Consider the following 16,685-nt stretch of genomic DNA (forward strand, 5'->3'; position numbering starts at 1 on the left):
CTGGCTACTTCGACTCAGGACTTAACTGTTTTTACTCTAATCTTACCTGCTATGACTTGGGACTTAGCTGCTTTGACTTGGGACCTGGCTACTTTGACTTGGGACTTGACTACTTTGACTTAGGACCTGGCTACTTTGACTTGGGACTTGACTACTTTGACTCGGGACCTGGCTACTTCGACTCGGGACTTGACTGTTTTGACTCTAATCTTGCCTGCCATGACTTGGGACTTAGCAGCTTTGACTCAGGACTTGACTGCTTTGACTTGGGACTTGACTTGAGGACTAAGACTTGAGACTTACTTGGACCCAGCAAAACAGACTCGGTCCTACCTCCACAAGTTAGTCACCCGTAAATATCACTGTCAGAGTCAAATCCTGGTGTTTTCCTCAAAGATGAAACTTTCTATTGGTTTCTTTTTTGTTGCAGTGCCAAAAACCAAAATGTGAAAGTTCTTTCTGTTCAGGAAACCTTGAAACTGTAAGGAAACTTTATTTCCTAAAAAGTGCTGCATGTGTAGCCAAGGTTGTGGGATAAGAACCTTGAAACTTACAGGTTTCCTTTCTCCAAGGAACCATGCAAGGAAAAAGTATACCCTTCAGGTACTTCAAACTCCGTTCACACATTTGAACCATCCATATATTCTTCTCCAATATCCACAAATCGAAAAAAGAAACCTGACATTTACATCATCTCTGAACAAACACAGTGGAAAAATTCAGAATGAAAAGGAAGTTCTTGTGGATTCATACACAGCAATATACAGCCCCAGAAATACTTTCCAGAGCCCAGGATCTCGTCTAGAGTGGGATAATTTTTACTAACCATTAAAATGTGTTTTGTTTATCTTCAGATCACCATCACCTGGTCATTAGCCGCAGGCTTAAACCTTCTCCTTTAAAATACTGGGGAAAAAAGTATTTTAAATGTTTTTTTAACATAAATGTGTCTAAGAGTCAAATGTGTACTCAATTATTTTAAAGGAACTGCCCACATTGACACTCTTAAAGACTACATCGACATTTATTGGAAACAAAAGATGTAAAGAAAACTAAAAACTAATTGATTTGATAAAAAACAAACTGGCACTTAAAGACAGGGGTGGAAGTATCTTAGTATGGGTTGGTTTGCAACAGTGTCGACAATGATTGATTGTAGAGTGATTTTTAAAGGGAAATGTGCATTTTTCTGCAAAAACTATGAGAATCATTTTTTTTAAGAATAAAAAAAATCTAATTCAAAATAAAAAAAACAACTATCATGCCACGTATTTACTCCGGGCTTGCTTTATTGAGGCTGGGAGCTAAAGTAAAACTCCATGAAAGTGTATCAGTCTGGGCGTGTGTTTTGCTCTCTGGAACTCGGTCTGGCCTTGAACCGTCGACTTTGCCCCCATAAAGCTGTTCCTTATTAGATGTAGGGGGAGGGACAGGTGATGTGGAGCAGAGTGCAGGTACACTGCAGTCTGGGAGACGTGACACCAATGTATTGAAGTGAAAATTCGTGTGGTTAAAGGTACAGCTGCCACAAAGAAGCTATAGTGTAACTGCTGAGTGGCCTTTTCTGCTCTTAAGTGAAAGCACTCAATGTAAAGCTGAGTGATTCCGCTGCACCGTCTTGAATTATTTCAGCATTAAATCAATACTATGGCCCTCATTTTGTTCTGCTTACAAAAGCTCCATCTAAGCTAAGAATGAGGCTCGCTCTGACCAGGCAGCAGGTTTCAGAAACTTCTCGATTACAAATACAATTTGAGAAATGTCTGAGTTGTATTAATAGCTAATCTATGAATAGTTTAAGGGAATTTCTGCCAAAAGTATCGTCCTTTCACGAAGTCGCAGCACCCACATCCTGCACCCTGACACTGGTGGCCTCTTTGGCCTCATCTGAATGTTTGTGTGCACGAGAAGGTTTTTACACATTCAAAACAGCAACTATTACAGCGGTCATAAGAACGCTGCTTGTAAAAATGCACGTTTTGGAAATTTCTTATATCAAAAAATATTCTGCAAGTAAAGTCAAAGCACACACTGTTGATATTTCAATATTTTAGAATATCAAAATGTGCATAACAAACTACAGATATTTATACTAACTCGATAGTTTTTGGAGACATGGACATGAGTTTTGAGCATGGATCCTATTGACAACGATTTGAGCTTCAAATTGTTTATTTTGTATTTATTTTCCCGTTATATTACATTTGCGGTCTTGAACACATACGGGTTGCTTTACAACCTTCATATAGTGACACTTTAACCTTAAATGCAATTTTGACTTGCTAAAAGTAACTTGTGGGCTGCCACAAAGTGAAAAAAAGAACAACACTAAAGTGGTTTTGTTTTATTTTTAAAGTAATAATTTTGTTCAGTTAAATATATTTCTTCCCAAAAGTGAATTAGTTTATGCAATTCAAACCAGATACATTTACAGTATATGATAAAATAATAAAATAACAAAAGTAAAAAGGTGTAAAATGCAACAGAATGGTAATAACGCATACATTATGAAATATATAACGATTTGACCTAGATTATAAACTATTTTTTATTATAAGCTAATACGTGTTTAGTGTTAAATTAAAAAAATATATCTTTCTGTCTCAAAAATCACCCTAAAAATGATATTTTATCACATTTATTCCTTAAACTTGCTTCAACAAACGTAAAAACTCGTTTCCCTCAGCTCTTGCTCTCAAAGAAACCTGCACGCGCGCACCCTTCTCCGCGCGCGCGCCGCCTCTCAGGTTTCTCTCTTCCTCCCTCGCGCTCTCTCACAGACAGCTCACGCGGGGAAGCAGACGCCGCGCGGACAACAGCTCTCAGACGTCATTTCTGCTTCTTTTAGGCTTCGAAGCGAAGAATAAAAAAAAGTAAGTAAGAAAAATGTTTATTTTATTTGTGTTAAATCCGTTTGAAGTGTCTTTATTGGTTGTTGAAGTCTGATAAAGTTCAGCCAGGTTCCCACACATGCAGTGTGTGAGACCTCCAACCTGCGGTCTACAGCACAGACCAGACTCGGAGCTGTGCAGAGCTGTAATTTCCCCGCTGCGCTGTCAGAGAGTGTGCATGCTTTTTCCAGATGAAGCAGATTACTGGTGTTCATTTCAGCAGCTCTGATATCTGCTTACAATGTCTGCTGTTGAGAGAGGAGGAGAGGAAAGCTTTCAGTGATGGGCAGATCTCTGCTTTTCCTCTGCTCCAAAAAGTTGAAATATCTTGCTGAAGCGAAAGCCTCCCATGCTTCCTTCCAGGAGCACCATTCATGAAACCACAGAGCCACTATGGGCTATACTCTTTGAGGGGCCATGTTTAGTTGAACACAGTAAGTGTGAGGGAAAGGTTGGAATATAAATCAGGCTCGTCTTCTGCTTTGAGCTATTTTGTCCAGGGGCGAATTTAGCAGTTTGGGGGGCCTGAGGTGAACAGCAGCAAGGGGCCCCCTGCAGCATTTTTTTAAACTTAAAAAAAAGTCCATAGAACAACCTCTTTACTGGTCCACTTTTATAAATTGTTGATGTCAAGAATCCAAATGTTTTGAAAAGTGTTTAAAATCTGAAATCACATGTAAATATTAGATAAATGTATTTTATATTTATAAATGAGGGTGTTTTCAGACTGGAAAAGTCTGTTATTCCATATCGAGTCCTGAACCTTGCGTTTGGTGTTTATCCAGACTGCTGTCAACCGGACATTTCTATTGTTTTGTAAACAAAACCACATGACTAAAGATCTCTTCAGTCATTGAGCGAGAATTACGAGGGCGGGGCAAAGCATCAAGAGAAAAGATCTTGTCAGGAAAGTTTCATTTACTCAAATGTTATATTTCGGTGACCAATTTTGAATGTCTGTATCAACGTCAGGTACAACGCTTTTTACTGCTACTTTGGTACAGCAGAGGCGGTTACCGTGACAACAATGATAAGGTACACTGATAAGTGTTAACGACATATAGATTGTTGGGAAAGCAGCTTGAGAATCCATGTAAATCAGTTGATCTTGCACACATCCGGCCACTTTTCAATGAGTTGCTTGGTGTCATCGTTGCTCCACTACTGAGTTTACACCATGTGATGACCGACTACGGTGGCCATTTTGGTTCAGTTGTTCCACTCCGAGCACAGAGTCTATTCCGACTTAGGAATCTCAGAACAAACTGGAGCTCAGATCGGTTGGAAACAAAACAAAATTACCTGAAAAGATGGGTTAGAGAGCGGTTCCTGGACCCGGACCAATTTGGGTTTTGATCCGATACCTAGTACTGACAGGGCTAATATCACCCAATATTGATGCCAATACTTTTTCCTTGAAATGTTGTGATCGATAAATAATTTTTAAAATACACATTTTTTTGTTAGTTAAGAGTATAGTAAAACAAAGGACAGAGACTTTCAGCAAATGAAAATGTTTGTTAACAAATAATCTGAACTGTGCTGTTTACACAGACGTGTTGCCAGATTGGGCAGGTTTTTGCTCAAATTAGGCATTTTTTTCGCCCAATCTGGCAACACTGCCAGACACAGTGCTTGCAAGAACTCCGTAAGTGAATTCAAGTACTTTACTATACCTTTTAAAGAAAAAGTACAACAAAAGTATCCCATCACGCTAATATCAGTAGCCCCACCACTTATTCAGACTAAAAAAACAATATTGGAGAAAACAAACTTTCAAATGTGTCCAGTCTGAATACACCCTAACTTGCTGTTGACGGAATAGTCCATTTCTACACAGGAGAGGGGAGGAAAAACCACTTTCTTATGAAAAGTTAAATATAAAGTGTTCAGCTTTGCCTAAGTCCACCCTTGATTTTGTTGCTACATATAGTAGCTCAAAACAAAGATCTTGGGTTGCAGAAAGGCTGTTTTGGCCCCATTTTTTCTCCGACACCTACACCATCGTCACCTCAACCGCCACCTTAGCTTTACCATCTCCCCCAGATGCGTACCACTCATGTCCTAATACTCAGAAAGCTCGTTGCATGCGCGCTTTGCAGCTAAAAACAATTAAAGCCACAAGTGAAAGAGTGATTCGTAGCATCTGCAGACTTCAGGAAAAACTGTTGGTTCTCATCACATCACTTATCATTCATATATCTAGCATTTATAGCTCCTTGGTTGCATTTGACTAAATAAAGATTTTGATTCCTTTTCCAGATGAGGGCTTGTTGGTGGCAGCTGCCAGGCGCTTGCTAGCCATCTGTCGAGGCGAACATGGAACGAGAGGGCTCATTTAGGAGGTAGGAATATTTATTTTTGGTTGTCCTTCATGGGGGTCAGGGGTCAATGAGACGGAAAACACACACACACACGGTTTTCACACATTCCTGAATGACCTCATTTGCGCTTTCATCTCCACCTGCTTTGTTTAGTAATCAGACTGCAGCCTTCCTGTTGATTCAATCCGACGTCAAGAGGTGTTTGACTTTCTGGTTTAATCCTTAAAGCTCCAGAACCATCGTAGTTTATTTAAGTATAAAAGCATTTGGTTATTTTTTATTGGTTGAAATTTTCTGAGTTGTGGATGGTACCGTTGGCACGGTGCAACCCCCTCCCCTTCCCATCATCCATCTGTAGCATCACCAATGCAGCAATCCAGTATTTGCATTTGTCTGCAAGCGGATGTATCAGAAAGTGGGCGGAGCTGGGAGATTGTGTCCTTTCAGTTGTAGCTTCTACGTCTCGGCGACAATCTTTTTTAATGGCAATTTCTCAAGATTTGAGCAAAAAAATAATTCTTAAATGCTATTTTAAGCTTACATTTCTTTATAGATGTCATTCATCATGAGAAAAATGCCACAAGAACATATTAAAAATACTAAAAACCGCATTTTCAGTGGAGTGGGACTTTAACTGGAGACTTATCTCCTCTACCAAAGGTTCTGGCTCAACCTCTTCTTCTTTGGGAGAAAACATTTGGTGGCGTGACGTAAAGATCAGAACCTTCTTTTCTTAGAGAATCTGAAAACTCACTTTGACATGAAGTGTGTGTGTGTGTGTGTGTGTGTCTGTGCCCAGGGCTCCTGTTTCTCACACTGACCTATTTATGTGAAGCTGAACTAAGATCCAGGTTGACAGACATAGCAACAACACACACAAAGATGCACTTTCTCTCCGTTTATTATTATTATTTTAACTTTTCATTTCAGACGAGTCAAAAAAAATTAAAAAAATTAAGCAGTGATCAATAAATTGATAAAACATAGGAGGCCCGTTTGAGCTAAGTTCCTCTGGGCCCACACAGAGAGAGAAAAAAACATGTGTCACCTTCAAATCGTTCCCCACTCTCTTGGCAACCCTCGAACCTTGAAAGGGTTCCTTTGTTTGTCTGGCACAAAAGCTAAGGGGGGGTCACATGGTCACCGACTGGCACACACTGGCAAAGAGAGGGAAAGAGCGAGAGGTGGAGAAGGGGGTAACGCTGGCGTTTCTTTGAAAGTGGAAGGAAGAGGTTGGATGAAGAGATGGGTTTGCTTTCATTCGGATCCATGATTCTCACGGTCATGAAGTGGAGATGTGTGCTACCCGTTTACTTTCTAGAGTGAGTATTGCTAATGCAAGTTTAAGAATGGAAATTTTCAGGAAAAAAAATATTTTTTTTAGCTCGAAAATTGTGTTATTAATTAAAAAAAAGGCTACTTGAAAGTGTTATTGTTTACTTTATAGTCTGGAATAAAAAAAATGATTAATGCAAGACAATATTTTCATCTATCTGTGTTATTTCTTCATATTTATTATTAAACTTGTAGAGATGCTGATGTTACTATCTGTTCTTTCTGTCTGCTGGATCTCAAGGAGCCTCCAGAGCAAACTGCGGCTAGGCACCGGCTCGTCCTCCAGCCTGACCGACCTGTCGCCGCCAAAAGCGTCGGCGGGAGGGGCCGAAAAGGGCGGGAACGTGAGCGGGCTGGCAGACGACTGCAGCCGGGACAAGGGGACCCAACAGAGGAGGGCTGGTGCCAATGCCACCTGGAACAGGTGAGAACCGGACGCCTCCACGGAAAGTGTTTCTCGGCACATTTTGCCGTCACCAGCTTAAAAAAAAGCTGTTTTTTGTGTTTGTGTATAGTAAACATAACACATTCACACAGACTCCTTCAGGGTCCATCACAATCCCTCCTTTACTCCAGACATATCATTCTTGATTCCTTTCTGCTTCCTGACCTTTACCTCTACTCCAGAAATTGAAAGTCATTTTAAGCTCCGCCCACCCCTGTCTTTGAGTAACCCCCGATGTAATTTTATTCCCAGCATCCACGATGCCGTGATCTCCGTTTTCCAAAGGAAGGAGCTGGGAGAAAACGAACTCTACACTCTGAACGAAGGTGTCAGGTCAGCTTTCCTCCTCAGAACTTCGAAGGATATTTAACCAAATTACAGTCATTTTCTTAGCTAAACCCTAACATTAGCCCCTGCATGGTAACACTTACTGTTTACTGTTAGAAACTCCCGTTTGGTGTTGGAAAATGACAGGTGGAGGTTAAAGATGGGTCACTGCCGTGTGTTTATAATCTGTGTGTGGCTCAGGGCAGGTGAGACAGCGCTGTCAAAACTGCAAGGTGGCTGCTACAGTAAACAAGACACGACTGTGTACATGCACACATGTTGTTTAGTGCAATAGCAGGCAGAGCTGACACAGCTGTGGGGTTTGAAAGGACCCGATTTGAAGACAGATCACAGAGTGTGTCGCTAAATTCAAAGATTAAACAGCTATGTTTACTGGTTGGAGAAAAGGCTCCCATGTTAATGGAGCTCCTGGTCTTCTGTGTGCTCATCATCTTTTCTCATTTCCTGAGTCAGCTGCTGTTGACACACTTCAGTTTTCCCATGGAAAGCCCCAATGTGTGATTAGCTTTAGTCTAAGTCGTGTCTTACTTCCCAGGCAGTTGCTGAAGACGGAGCTGGGCTCCTTCTTTACCGAGTACCTCCAGAACCAGCTCCTCACCAAAGGGATGGTCATTCTGAGGGACAAGATTCGCTTCTATGAAGGTTGGATTCCGCTTTCTGACCCACTGAACACACATGATCCAGTCCATCTCTTTACTCCAAGGGAGTACAAAGGTTATAAACTTCATAATGTCAGACAGACCTTTACAGACCTGGACCTGCAGGGAAGTCACTCTCTGGTCCATTAAAGAACACTGATCCCTAGTTTTACTGACTATAGATTTAGCCGCTCAAGTCCTTTAGCTTGTTTACATTCTTTGGACAACCATATTTCTTAAAACCATTTCCACCTTAAATCTGGAACAAAGATTCAGTGCACCGTGGTCGAGGACCAGGACCCATCATTCGAGGTGGTTCTTGGTTCGTTTCCAATCGGACTGAGCTCTGGTTCACTCTGACTTTCCTCAGTCTGAATAGGCTCCATTCTCTGAGTGAAACAACTGAACCTAAACAGCTACTGTAGCCGGGCGTTAGTGGGATGTAAACAGAGAGTTGTGGACAAACGTGGAGCAGCAATGCAACAGCAACTCATTAAAATGTAGTCAAATAAATACAGGCTCATCAAAACAAGTTTAGCGTCATACATATTGCTTCTTCACACTGTTTTATCGACAATCTATATGTCATTAACACTTATCGGCGTACCTTCATAGCAGACGCCTCCTTAGAAAATGTACAAAAGAAGAAATTAAAAAGTGTAGTACTCAATGTTGACATAGATGTTCAACATTGGTCCGTGTAATATAAAGTTTGACTAGGTGAACAATCCCAACAAGGAATTGCAAAGCCTAGAACTTCCATTTTTCCTTCTTGTGTTGCTTTACTTCACCCTCGTGATTCCTGGCCAATGACTGAAGAGATCTTTTCTAAAGCTATCTGAGATGCAGGTCACCTGAAGAAAATAATAATTGACTAAAATATCAGATGAAGAGTTACCTATTAGTTTGAACTGTGAGAACAAGCCTTTATCTATTAACTGTGACTCTCACTGAAGGACACAAACACACATGATCCTAAAAAAAAGTGAGAAAGAGAGAACGAAAATAATCGGGTACAGGGTGACCTTTATTGGAAACACCTTCTGAAATGACAAGATGTGCGCACATACTTTTACACACACTCACGCAGTGGCTGTCACAGGTTTTTTAGCACGGTTGCCACAGCAACCAGACAGGAAGTGATCCTTTTACGTCAGTGTCTCATCTAGACAGTGAGAAATTGAAGATAAGACGAACCACAGAAACTAAAATACAGGTTGTTCTGACTCCCCCAGAGTAAAGAAAAGAAAATAGGTGCAACTATTTTATTGTGGGACTGTAGAATTTACACCTTGAAGGCTAGAAACAGCTCTTTTATCATATGAAAGGCAAAGAAAATATATGAATAAATATTTTTTTACACTAAAACTGCATATTTATGTATTTAGTTTAGACTTTAAAACTAAATGGACTTACATAAAAATCATGGTTTTTGTGTTTTGAACACGAATTAGTGGCTTTTTTTCCTAATGATAGAGGACATTTATGAAGAAAATTAAGCTTATAATTTCATTTTAGGGTATTTCTGTATTCAAATCGAAAACATTTAATTTGAAGAAAAAGAACATTTTAGCTGTTATTATTTTTTCTCGCCATTTTTGTTGCACCATTAACGTTAAGTTTGACTTATGAGGAGCTAGCAGGAGAGAGTGTAAACAGAGAGCTCTCAACAGTGGGGAAGGGAGTGGGAGGGGTTGGTCTGCGGCAACAGTCCCGCCCACAATTCACAGAGAATTACAGCCGCTCTGCAGAAACTATGTCCTAGAAAATAACAGGTTTTTTAAAAAAAAATGTCTAAAAGCGGCATAATCTTGATTAAAAGATGACTAGGAATACTTAAAAATAGCTCAAAAGATATTGTAAGGTTATCTAACTTCTATGTTTATTTCATTTCAGGTCAGAAGTTGTTGGACTCCTTAGCAGAAACCTGGGACTTCTTCTTCTGTGATGTTTTGTCCATGCTGCAGGCCATCTTCTATCCAGTTCAAGTATGCAGATTCCTGCAGACGTTCCCAGGCTTTTGACAGCCTCGCCGTGTTGACTGTAGCGTCTCTGCGTCTTTAGGGAAAGGAGCCATCTGTCCGTCAGCTGGCGCTTCTCCACTTCCGGAACATCATCGCTCTCAACTTGAAGCTGGATGAGGCTCTGTCCCGACCTCGAGCACGAGTCCCTCCCTCCATCATTCAGATGCTGCTAATACTACAGGTAAAGACTTGTCCTCCCTGTGTGTTTGTGTTTTTTTGTGTATTTGCTTGTTTTTTGAAGCAAGAGACTCACTTTGAGGAAAAGTTTGAGATCCCACAGGAAATCATCTCAGTGTGAACACAGAGCTGTCTTCCCATGACCCCCTGTGCCTGTGTGAATTACCCATGTTTACAGTGTAGATTAAAGTGTGACATCCTAACAAGAACACAAAACATGAAGAGATAGTTTTATTTATCTAATTATATCCTCGTATATTCACATGTAGACTTTAAGGAAAGCAGCTGTTTCCTATAGGACATATTTTAAAATTAAAGTTAAGAAAATTTCCACTTTCACTCATTGTAGACCTATTATTATTTTTCTTCCTTTTTTTTACTTTTTGCAGAATGTTTTTATAAGTGCATTGCGTATTTAAGATTCTTTAAAAACGAGTGCTCATGTATTAGAGTATTTGTAGAACTCAGTGTGAATTTTAGTCCAATATAACGTATCTTAACTCCATCAAATCTTATCAAGCAAATATAATTGTTTGCTTAGAATTTAGAGGAAAGTATTTCCATTATTGTGGAGCTTTAGCTTGTGAAGTAGCTATTTCCTGTATGACTCGAGTCTCTCACATCATTGTGGAGGAGTTCAGCTCTTTTCTTTTTTGTGTCGGTTCATTGAGATCTGAAGATCCCATTATAGCTTTTCTTTTTGTACTTTACAGGTGAGTTTTGGATCATTTTACAGTTGCGTGATTCCATTTCAACAGAGCTTTAATTGTCGGAATTGTATCTATATCACAAAAATACAAAAATTTTACAACGTATCAATAAATCCACCACTCTACTTAATTTTGCGTCAACTTAAAAGGAAAACATTGCAGAATATTTGAGTATATAATAGTGTTAATTAAGTCAGGCATGAGTGGGTTAATTTTTATTTACAATTTGATACATTTTGGTTAAATATCTGTTTTTGGGTTTTTTTATTTATCCAAAAACCAACTTTTAACATTAAAAACTAACATTTATTTGTATTTGAAAATTCAAAATAAATTACTATGAAATGAAGATTCAAAAAAATGAAAGCCAAATGGGGAATTTTTGAGAGAGAGAGCTGATCAGACCACAAAGAATTGTACGGAAGTCTTGACGTGCTAAGTTGATTTTTTTTATGTACCGTATTTTCTGGAGTATAAGTCACAGTTCTTTTCATAGTTTGCCCAGGGGTGTGACTTATACTCCGGAGCAACCTACATGTTTTTTTCCTCTTTATGATTTAGTTTTTGGCTTCTGCGACTTAAAATATGGTATTTAAATTGTGTTTGAATTAATTTTCAGATGAGTTACTTTGGGCAAATTAAGTGTTTTTGTTGAGTCATCTTCAGTTATCTCCTTTTTAAATGTTAAAATGATTTATGAAGCATATAAGGTTTGAGAAATAGTTCTTGCCCCCCTCAGTTTTTCCTAGCATTGTATGGTCAAAGTTTTGAGTACACGAGCTGTGAAAAATCTCTTTTTGTAAAACACAAAATTCTACATTTTATTTTATTTTATTATTTTATTTCATTTTATTTTCTTTATTTTTCTGTATTTTATTTATTTTTAATTTTTTATTATTTTTTATTTTGTAATTTTTTGTTTTTTTTTGTTTTATTTTATTTTATTATTTTATTTTATTTTATTTTATTTTCATTTTTATTTTATTTTATTTTTGGATTTTATTGTATTTATCTAAACTTGTCCAGCAGCAGAGTAAACAATTAAGAGCTGAAAGCCTCTTGCTTGTGTTGGACAGATTTTACTGTTACAGAAGAGGTTTATGAATCTTCTGACACACTAGGAGTATATTTGTATAAACTCCTTTTGTATTTGAGGCTAAACTTAATTTATATATGAATTATCCATTTTAAACTGTTTTATAACTATTTAAAGTTATGTTTGCAGCAACATCTATTGTATTTTTATTGCATTATATTGTACTTTTGCATTCACTTCCCACAAACGACAGTAGGTTAATAATGTAAATCAGTTTTGGGTTCAAACTGACATTAACATCTTCGCTTCAAAATTTCTTCATAATTTCAAAACAATCTTTCGGAAAGTACTCTCTGACTTTGACCACAAGCAGTGATGTGACGGACGCTGATGCACAAATATCGGCTCAGCAGGATGATAAAATCATTAGTACCAGGGATGCTTAGTTACCATAATGCACATACATCGAGGATAAACAGCACCTGACTAAAACTGTATGTATGAATCATACGTCAGTGGACATATTTAGTATGTCCCACTTCATTTCTATAAACTTTTGTTGCTAAATGTACTGTATAATTTCACCATATAAAATCCAATAAATATCACTTTTTTCTATCTGATTCTATCTGAATAACCTATTTGTTTTAATAATGATCTTTTTCTGGGTAAACGAGCAAAAATAGTTGTTTAAACTCTTCATGTTCGCTTAGTTTTTTAGATATGATTGAATATGCATGAATTTTTTTGAAAAGGGATTTCAGACGATGGCTGTGACCCACACGCCCGCTCTGTGAGTCCAGGAGCGTGTCTGTTTCTCTTCATGTTTGGGTTCGTTGGTGGTGACTCATTGACCCAGTTCTGCTCCCACATTCAGACCGAGAGGGCAGAGGGGAGGGAGGGAGGTGTGCATGCAGAAGACACGCAAATAGAAAGCACCGTATATTTATCTGCTCTGCCTCTTTTATTTATGCGTGACTGTGGAGAAAAATGTATGAAAAATAAATATAGACGCTGCTAACTGCAAAAGTATGAAGAAATACTGGAAAGTAGGACGGCTGTAAGAGGAAGGAGGATAAAAATCAAGCTGGGTTTTCATCTGTTAGTAATTTTCCTTTTATTCTGCTAAGAAACTGTGACGCCAGGCCATTTAGGCTTGCTTTATTCATGTGGTTTGGTTCTGTGCTGTGGTTTTCATGCATGGGCTCGGTGATTCACAGAACTGAAACTTGATTGATCTCCTCTCTGGTGTTTCAAGACACTGTAGAGAAGACCATCCAGAGTTGGGTTAAAGTAGAAAAAGTCTCAACTTCCCAGTTTTCTATCTCAGATTAACAGTAATCTGAAGATTCTGAGAAGAATCTGAACTTTCCCATTTCAAAAGGTTGTAAACAAATCCTGGTATAGCTATTCTTTCTCCTTCTGATGAGCCTGAGTGCACAAACAAAAAAACAAGACCCAAAAGAATGAGACCTGATCATAAAAAGCAAGTTAATGGCAGAGGTCAGTAAAAATAAAGATGTTTGTTGGGCATGTGAGGCAGTTTAAGAATGTATTACACTTGGGTTCTTTAAGATGCCCAATGGTGTTCACACTGGGCAAGCAGGGATGGACTTCTTGTTCTACTGTTTATTTAATAAGTGATGTCTACTTCCTCTTCAATTGTCAATTATTGTGCAAGTTCTCCCATTAAAAAGATTAAAGAGGCCAGTAATTTTCATTTTACCTCAACTATAGGAGACAAAATATGAAAAAAAAATCAGAAAATCACATTGTCTCATTTTTAAATAATTTCAACTGTTGCTGGTATTTTGGTCCATTCCTCCATGCAGATCTCCTCAAGAGCCGTGATGTTTTGGGGCATTCATTAAATTCTCACCTTTAGAGAATTATAAAAACATATCGTATTTTAATTGACTGTTAATTAAATTCCGGAAAATCCCTATTTTTTTTTTTTTTGTAGTTTGCCGTGAGCTGAATGTATCACCAGCTCTGTGTTGAAAGTGCGTTTGCTTTTAATCCAGGGTGTCCACGAGCTGAAAGGTGTAACAGAAGACTACCTTCGTCTGGAGGCTCTCATCCAAAAAGTCATCTCTCCTTACCTTGGGACTCATGGCTTATTTTCCAGAGACGGATCCTCCAATCTGCACTGCTCGTCCTGCTGGTTAGGTGTGTGTCAGCTTGTCGCATTTTAAAATTCATGTTTTTATTTATGAATTATAAATACTCTCTGCAGAAAAGAACCTGCAGGACTCTTTTAACTCCAAACCGGGAAACTCTCCGATCGTCAAGAACCCAGTGGTCCGTTCCAAGAGCTACAACGTTCCCATGCTGTCTCCTTTAGTGGAGTACGACCCCGACGCCTCGGCGGGAAGCGGAGCAAGCATTAGACGTCACTCCGTCTGCGAGATGCCCTCGTGCGTGGAGGAGAGCAGCCCCTTGGCTAAAATCGTTGCTAGGAAACTCGAGAAAAGCAGCACGCCCAGCATCGCCAGCCACTCCTCCACATCCACGACGTCTGCTGCTCTTTCAGGTGGGATGACGCAGAAAGTGAGGAAGTTATCCTCTGAAACTTCATATCAGAAAACATTAATAAATACAATAGAGAGCAAAATATAAGTTTAACATAATTTATTAACCAATATTTAAAGATCATGAAGTCAGAAAACCCGACTTTCAATAGATTAAGAGCAGTAATTTGCAGTCAAGTATTATGAATTACTTATCTAAAAGTGTGCAGATCTTTGAAAAATAAAACTTTTTCATTTATTATAAAGTAATTTTTCAGACTATTGGAAGTAAAAAAATGATTCACAAGCAGAAAATCTTTAACACATCTATGAAGACCACAAAATTGCACCTTAAAATCAGAAAGAAACAAATTTAAAAGGTTTGATTTTGTTTTTTATTATAAAATATTGTAAAAGCATTATTAAATGTTGGCAAAACTGCATTTAAATGAAGTAAATCAGATTTTTTTTAAACAAGTGAAGCTGAAGTGAAATATTTTTATCAAAAAATAAAATAATAGGACATTTCAGTATCAATTCCGGTAACACTTTATAATAGGATTCCTTAAAAAACTTTATTAACACATGAACAAAAATTATTAATGTGTTTATAAGTTATTAGGAAGACATTTATTAGCCGGAAAAGGTTTATTAAAATACTTACCATCTAAAGTGAGACCAACAAATGTATAAACTATCTTTGTCAACATTATATTTATTGTTTTTCAGCACCTCAGCTAAAGTTTTAGCTAAATTCCTGATTCCCAGCATTAAAGCATAGCGGCGGGTTTTGATGGTATGGGATCGTTTTGCTGCTAATGTTGTCTGCATGTAAGAACAAAAGAATCTAGGGTTTTCCAAGACAAATATTAAAAAAGAAGAAAAACGAATCAACATTATGAATAATGTGGGTAACAACCTTTTTTTAAGTTAAAGCTTAAACTCTAAGGAAGTGCAATCACAAGACTTTTATTAAAATGATGGAAAAGATTGAGAATGAAGTTTGTTACTAGTCCTTGGGACAAAAAAATAAAAAGTAGATGGAAGAAAACCTTCCAAACTGTGACCTGTTTGAACATTTTATATTCTGTTTTTTGTTTTATGACCTGAAAGCTGGTTAAAAACGTACAAACTGCTGCTGTGTTTTTATGCAGACTCTCAAACCTCTAACCAAGACCTGCAGACCCCAGACCCCAGCAGTCCATCAGTGCTGCACCTTCTGCAGACGCAGCATCATTCCCCATCCATCCTCCCCTCTGCGTCCTCCGAGGATTCTCGCTGCACCGACTCACCGGAGTTCGACTCCCCCTCGTCCTCCAAATTACTTGCACAAGACACGAGCTCTGGTCCGAGTCCGGCGTCCAGTCCGGAGGTCACGATGGATCACAACACGGCGTCTCTGGACTCGGAGCAGGAGCACGACGGAATCTTTCTGGACTTTTCGCGACATTGCTCTGGAGACTCCACCCACAGCGGCCAACAAAGCGTGTGCTGACGCGAGCAGAACCGCACTCACACTGGATACCAGGCATTTCTCACCATGAGACTCTTCCAGAAACGCTTCATTGAGAGTGTTTCAAACTCCTTCCATCAGATGTCTCTATCTCTAGATTCTGGAAAAACTGTAATTGAAACTGTTAGTTCTGCTCACGTCACCAGAGCATCACTCCTCCTCCTCCTCTGGATGATTCAAAACTCGCCTGAATCCTGAGTGCAAATGTTGAAACTTTAAATCAAACACCACTGGACTATTGACTTACAGATCATTGTGACCTGGACGACTTGACTTGTACACCAGCATAGTGCTAAACAAAGAAAATCAATATATTTTATTAAATAAGACAAATGTTTATTTCAATTCTGCTTTTAATGAATTAAAAACTATTATCTAGTTTCTGTGATTCTCTTTTTCTGTCGGAAACGAGTGCAAAAACCTTTATTAGGGGAGCAATTCTGGAAGAAAAAAATGATTTGTTTCATTAAAAAAAATCTAAAATTCTTACAATTTCCTTGTAAAAAAAAAAAACTTTATTGAAAACCGGTGTCTAATTTTGCCAAAACAGCAAAGTTACCTTAATATTCAAACATTTTATTATAGTTTCTGTCAATGAATGACTTGATTTATAAGTAGGTTGAGCCTCAGTTAAAGTGACCTTCAGAATAAAAGGTATCTGTTCAGATATTCTGCAAACACTGCCATCTAGTGTTAGTCTGTAACATCACAGTATTGTCACCTTTCAGGTTTTG

At 38.4% G+C, this 16,685-nt stretch overlaps 1 protein-coding gene across 3 annotated transcripts; it reads left to right on the forward strand.

The window, feature by feature from the left end:
- The first annotated feature begins 2,720 nt into the window (after positions 1-2,720).
- LOC112158630 (proline-rich protein 5) lies at positions 2,721-16,464 on the forward strand. Of its 3 annotated transcripts, XM_024292074.2 has the most exons (10): positions 2,721-2,873; positions 5,154-5,236; positions 6,792-6,974; positions 7,248-7,328; positions 7,879-7,985; positions 9,878-9,969; positions 10,046-10,186; positions 13,953-14,097; positions 14,165-14,461; positions 15,593-16,464. In XM_024292074.2, exons 2-10 carry the CDS (start codon positions 5,211-5,213, stop codon positions 15,931-15,933), a joined length of 1,413 nt encoding a protein of 470 aa, XP_024147842.1. In that variant the 5' UTR covers positions 2,721-2,873; positions 5,154-5,210; the 3' UTR covers positions 15,934-16,464. The 3 variants fall into 3 exon arrangements, with proteins under 3 accessions (XP_024147842.1, XP_024147849.1, XP_036066160.1); XM_024292081.2 differs by lacking the exons at positions 2,721-2,873; positions 5,154-5,236 and adding an exon at positions 5,774-6,537 and having other exon boundaries at positions 7,883-7,985; XM_036210267.1 differs by lacking the exons at positions 2,721-2,873; positions 5,154-5,236 and adding an exon at positions 5,774-6,537 and having other exon boundaries at positions 7,248-7,321.
- Positions 16,465-16,685: the final 221 nt, after the last annotated feature.

The sequence above is a fragment of the Oryzias melastigma genome, linkage group LG23, assembly GCF_002922805.2.
Source record: "Oryzias melastigma strain HK-1 linkage group LG23, ASM292280v2, whole genome shotgun sequence".
NCBI classification, from domain to species: domain Eukaryota; kingdom Metazoa; phylum Chordata; class Actinopteri; order Beloniformes; family Adrianichthyidae; genus Oryzias; species Oryzias melastigma.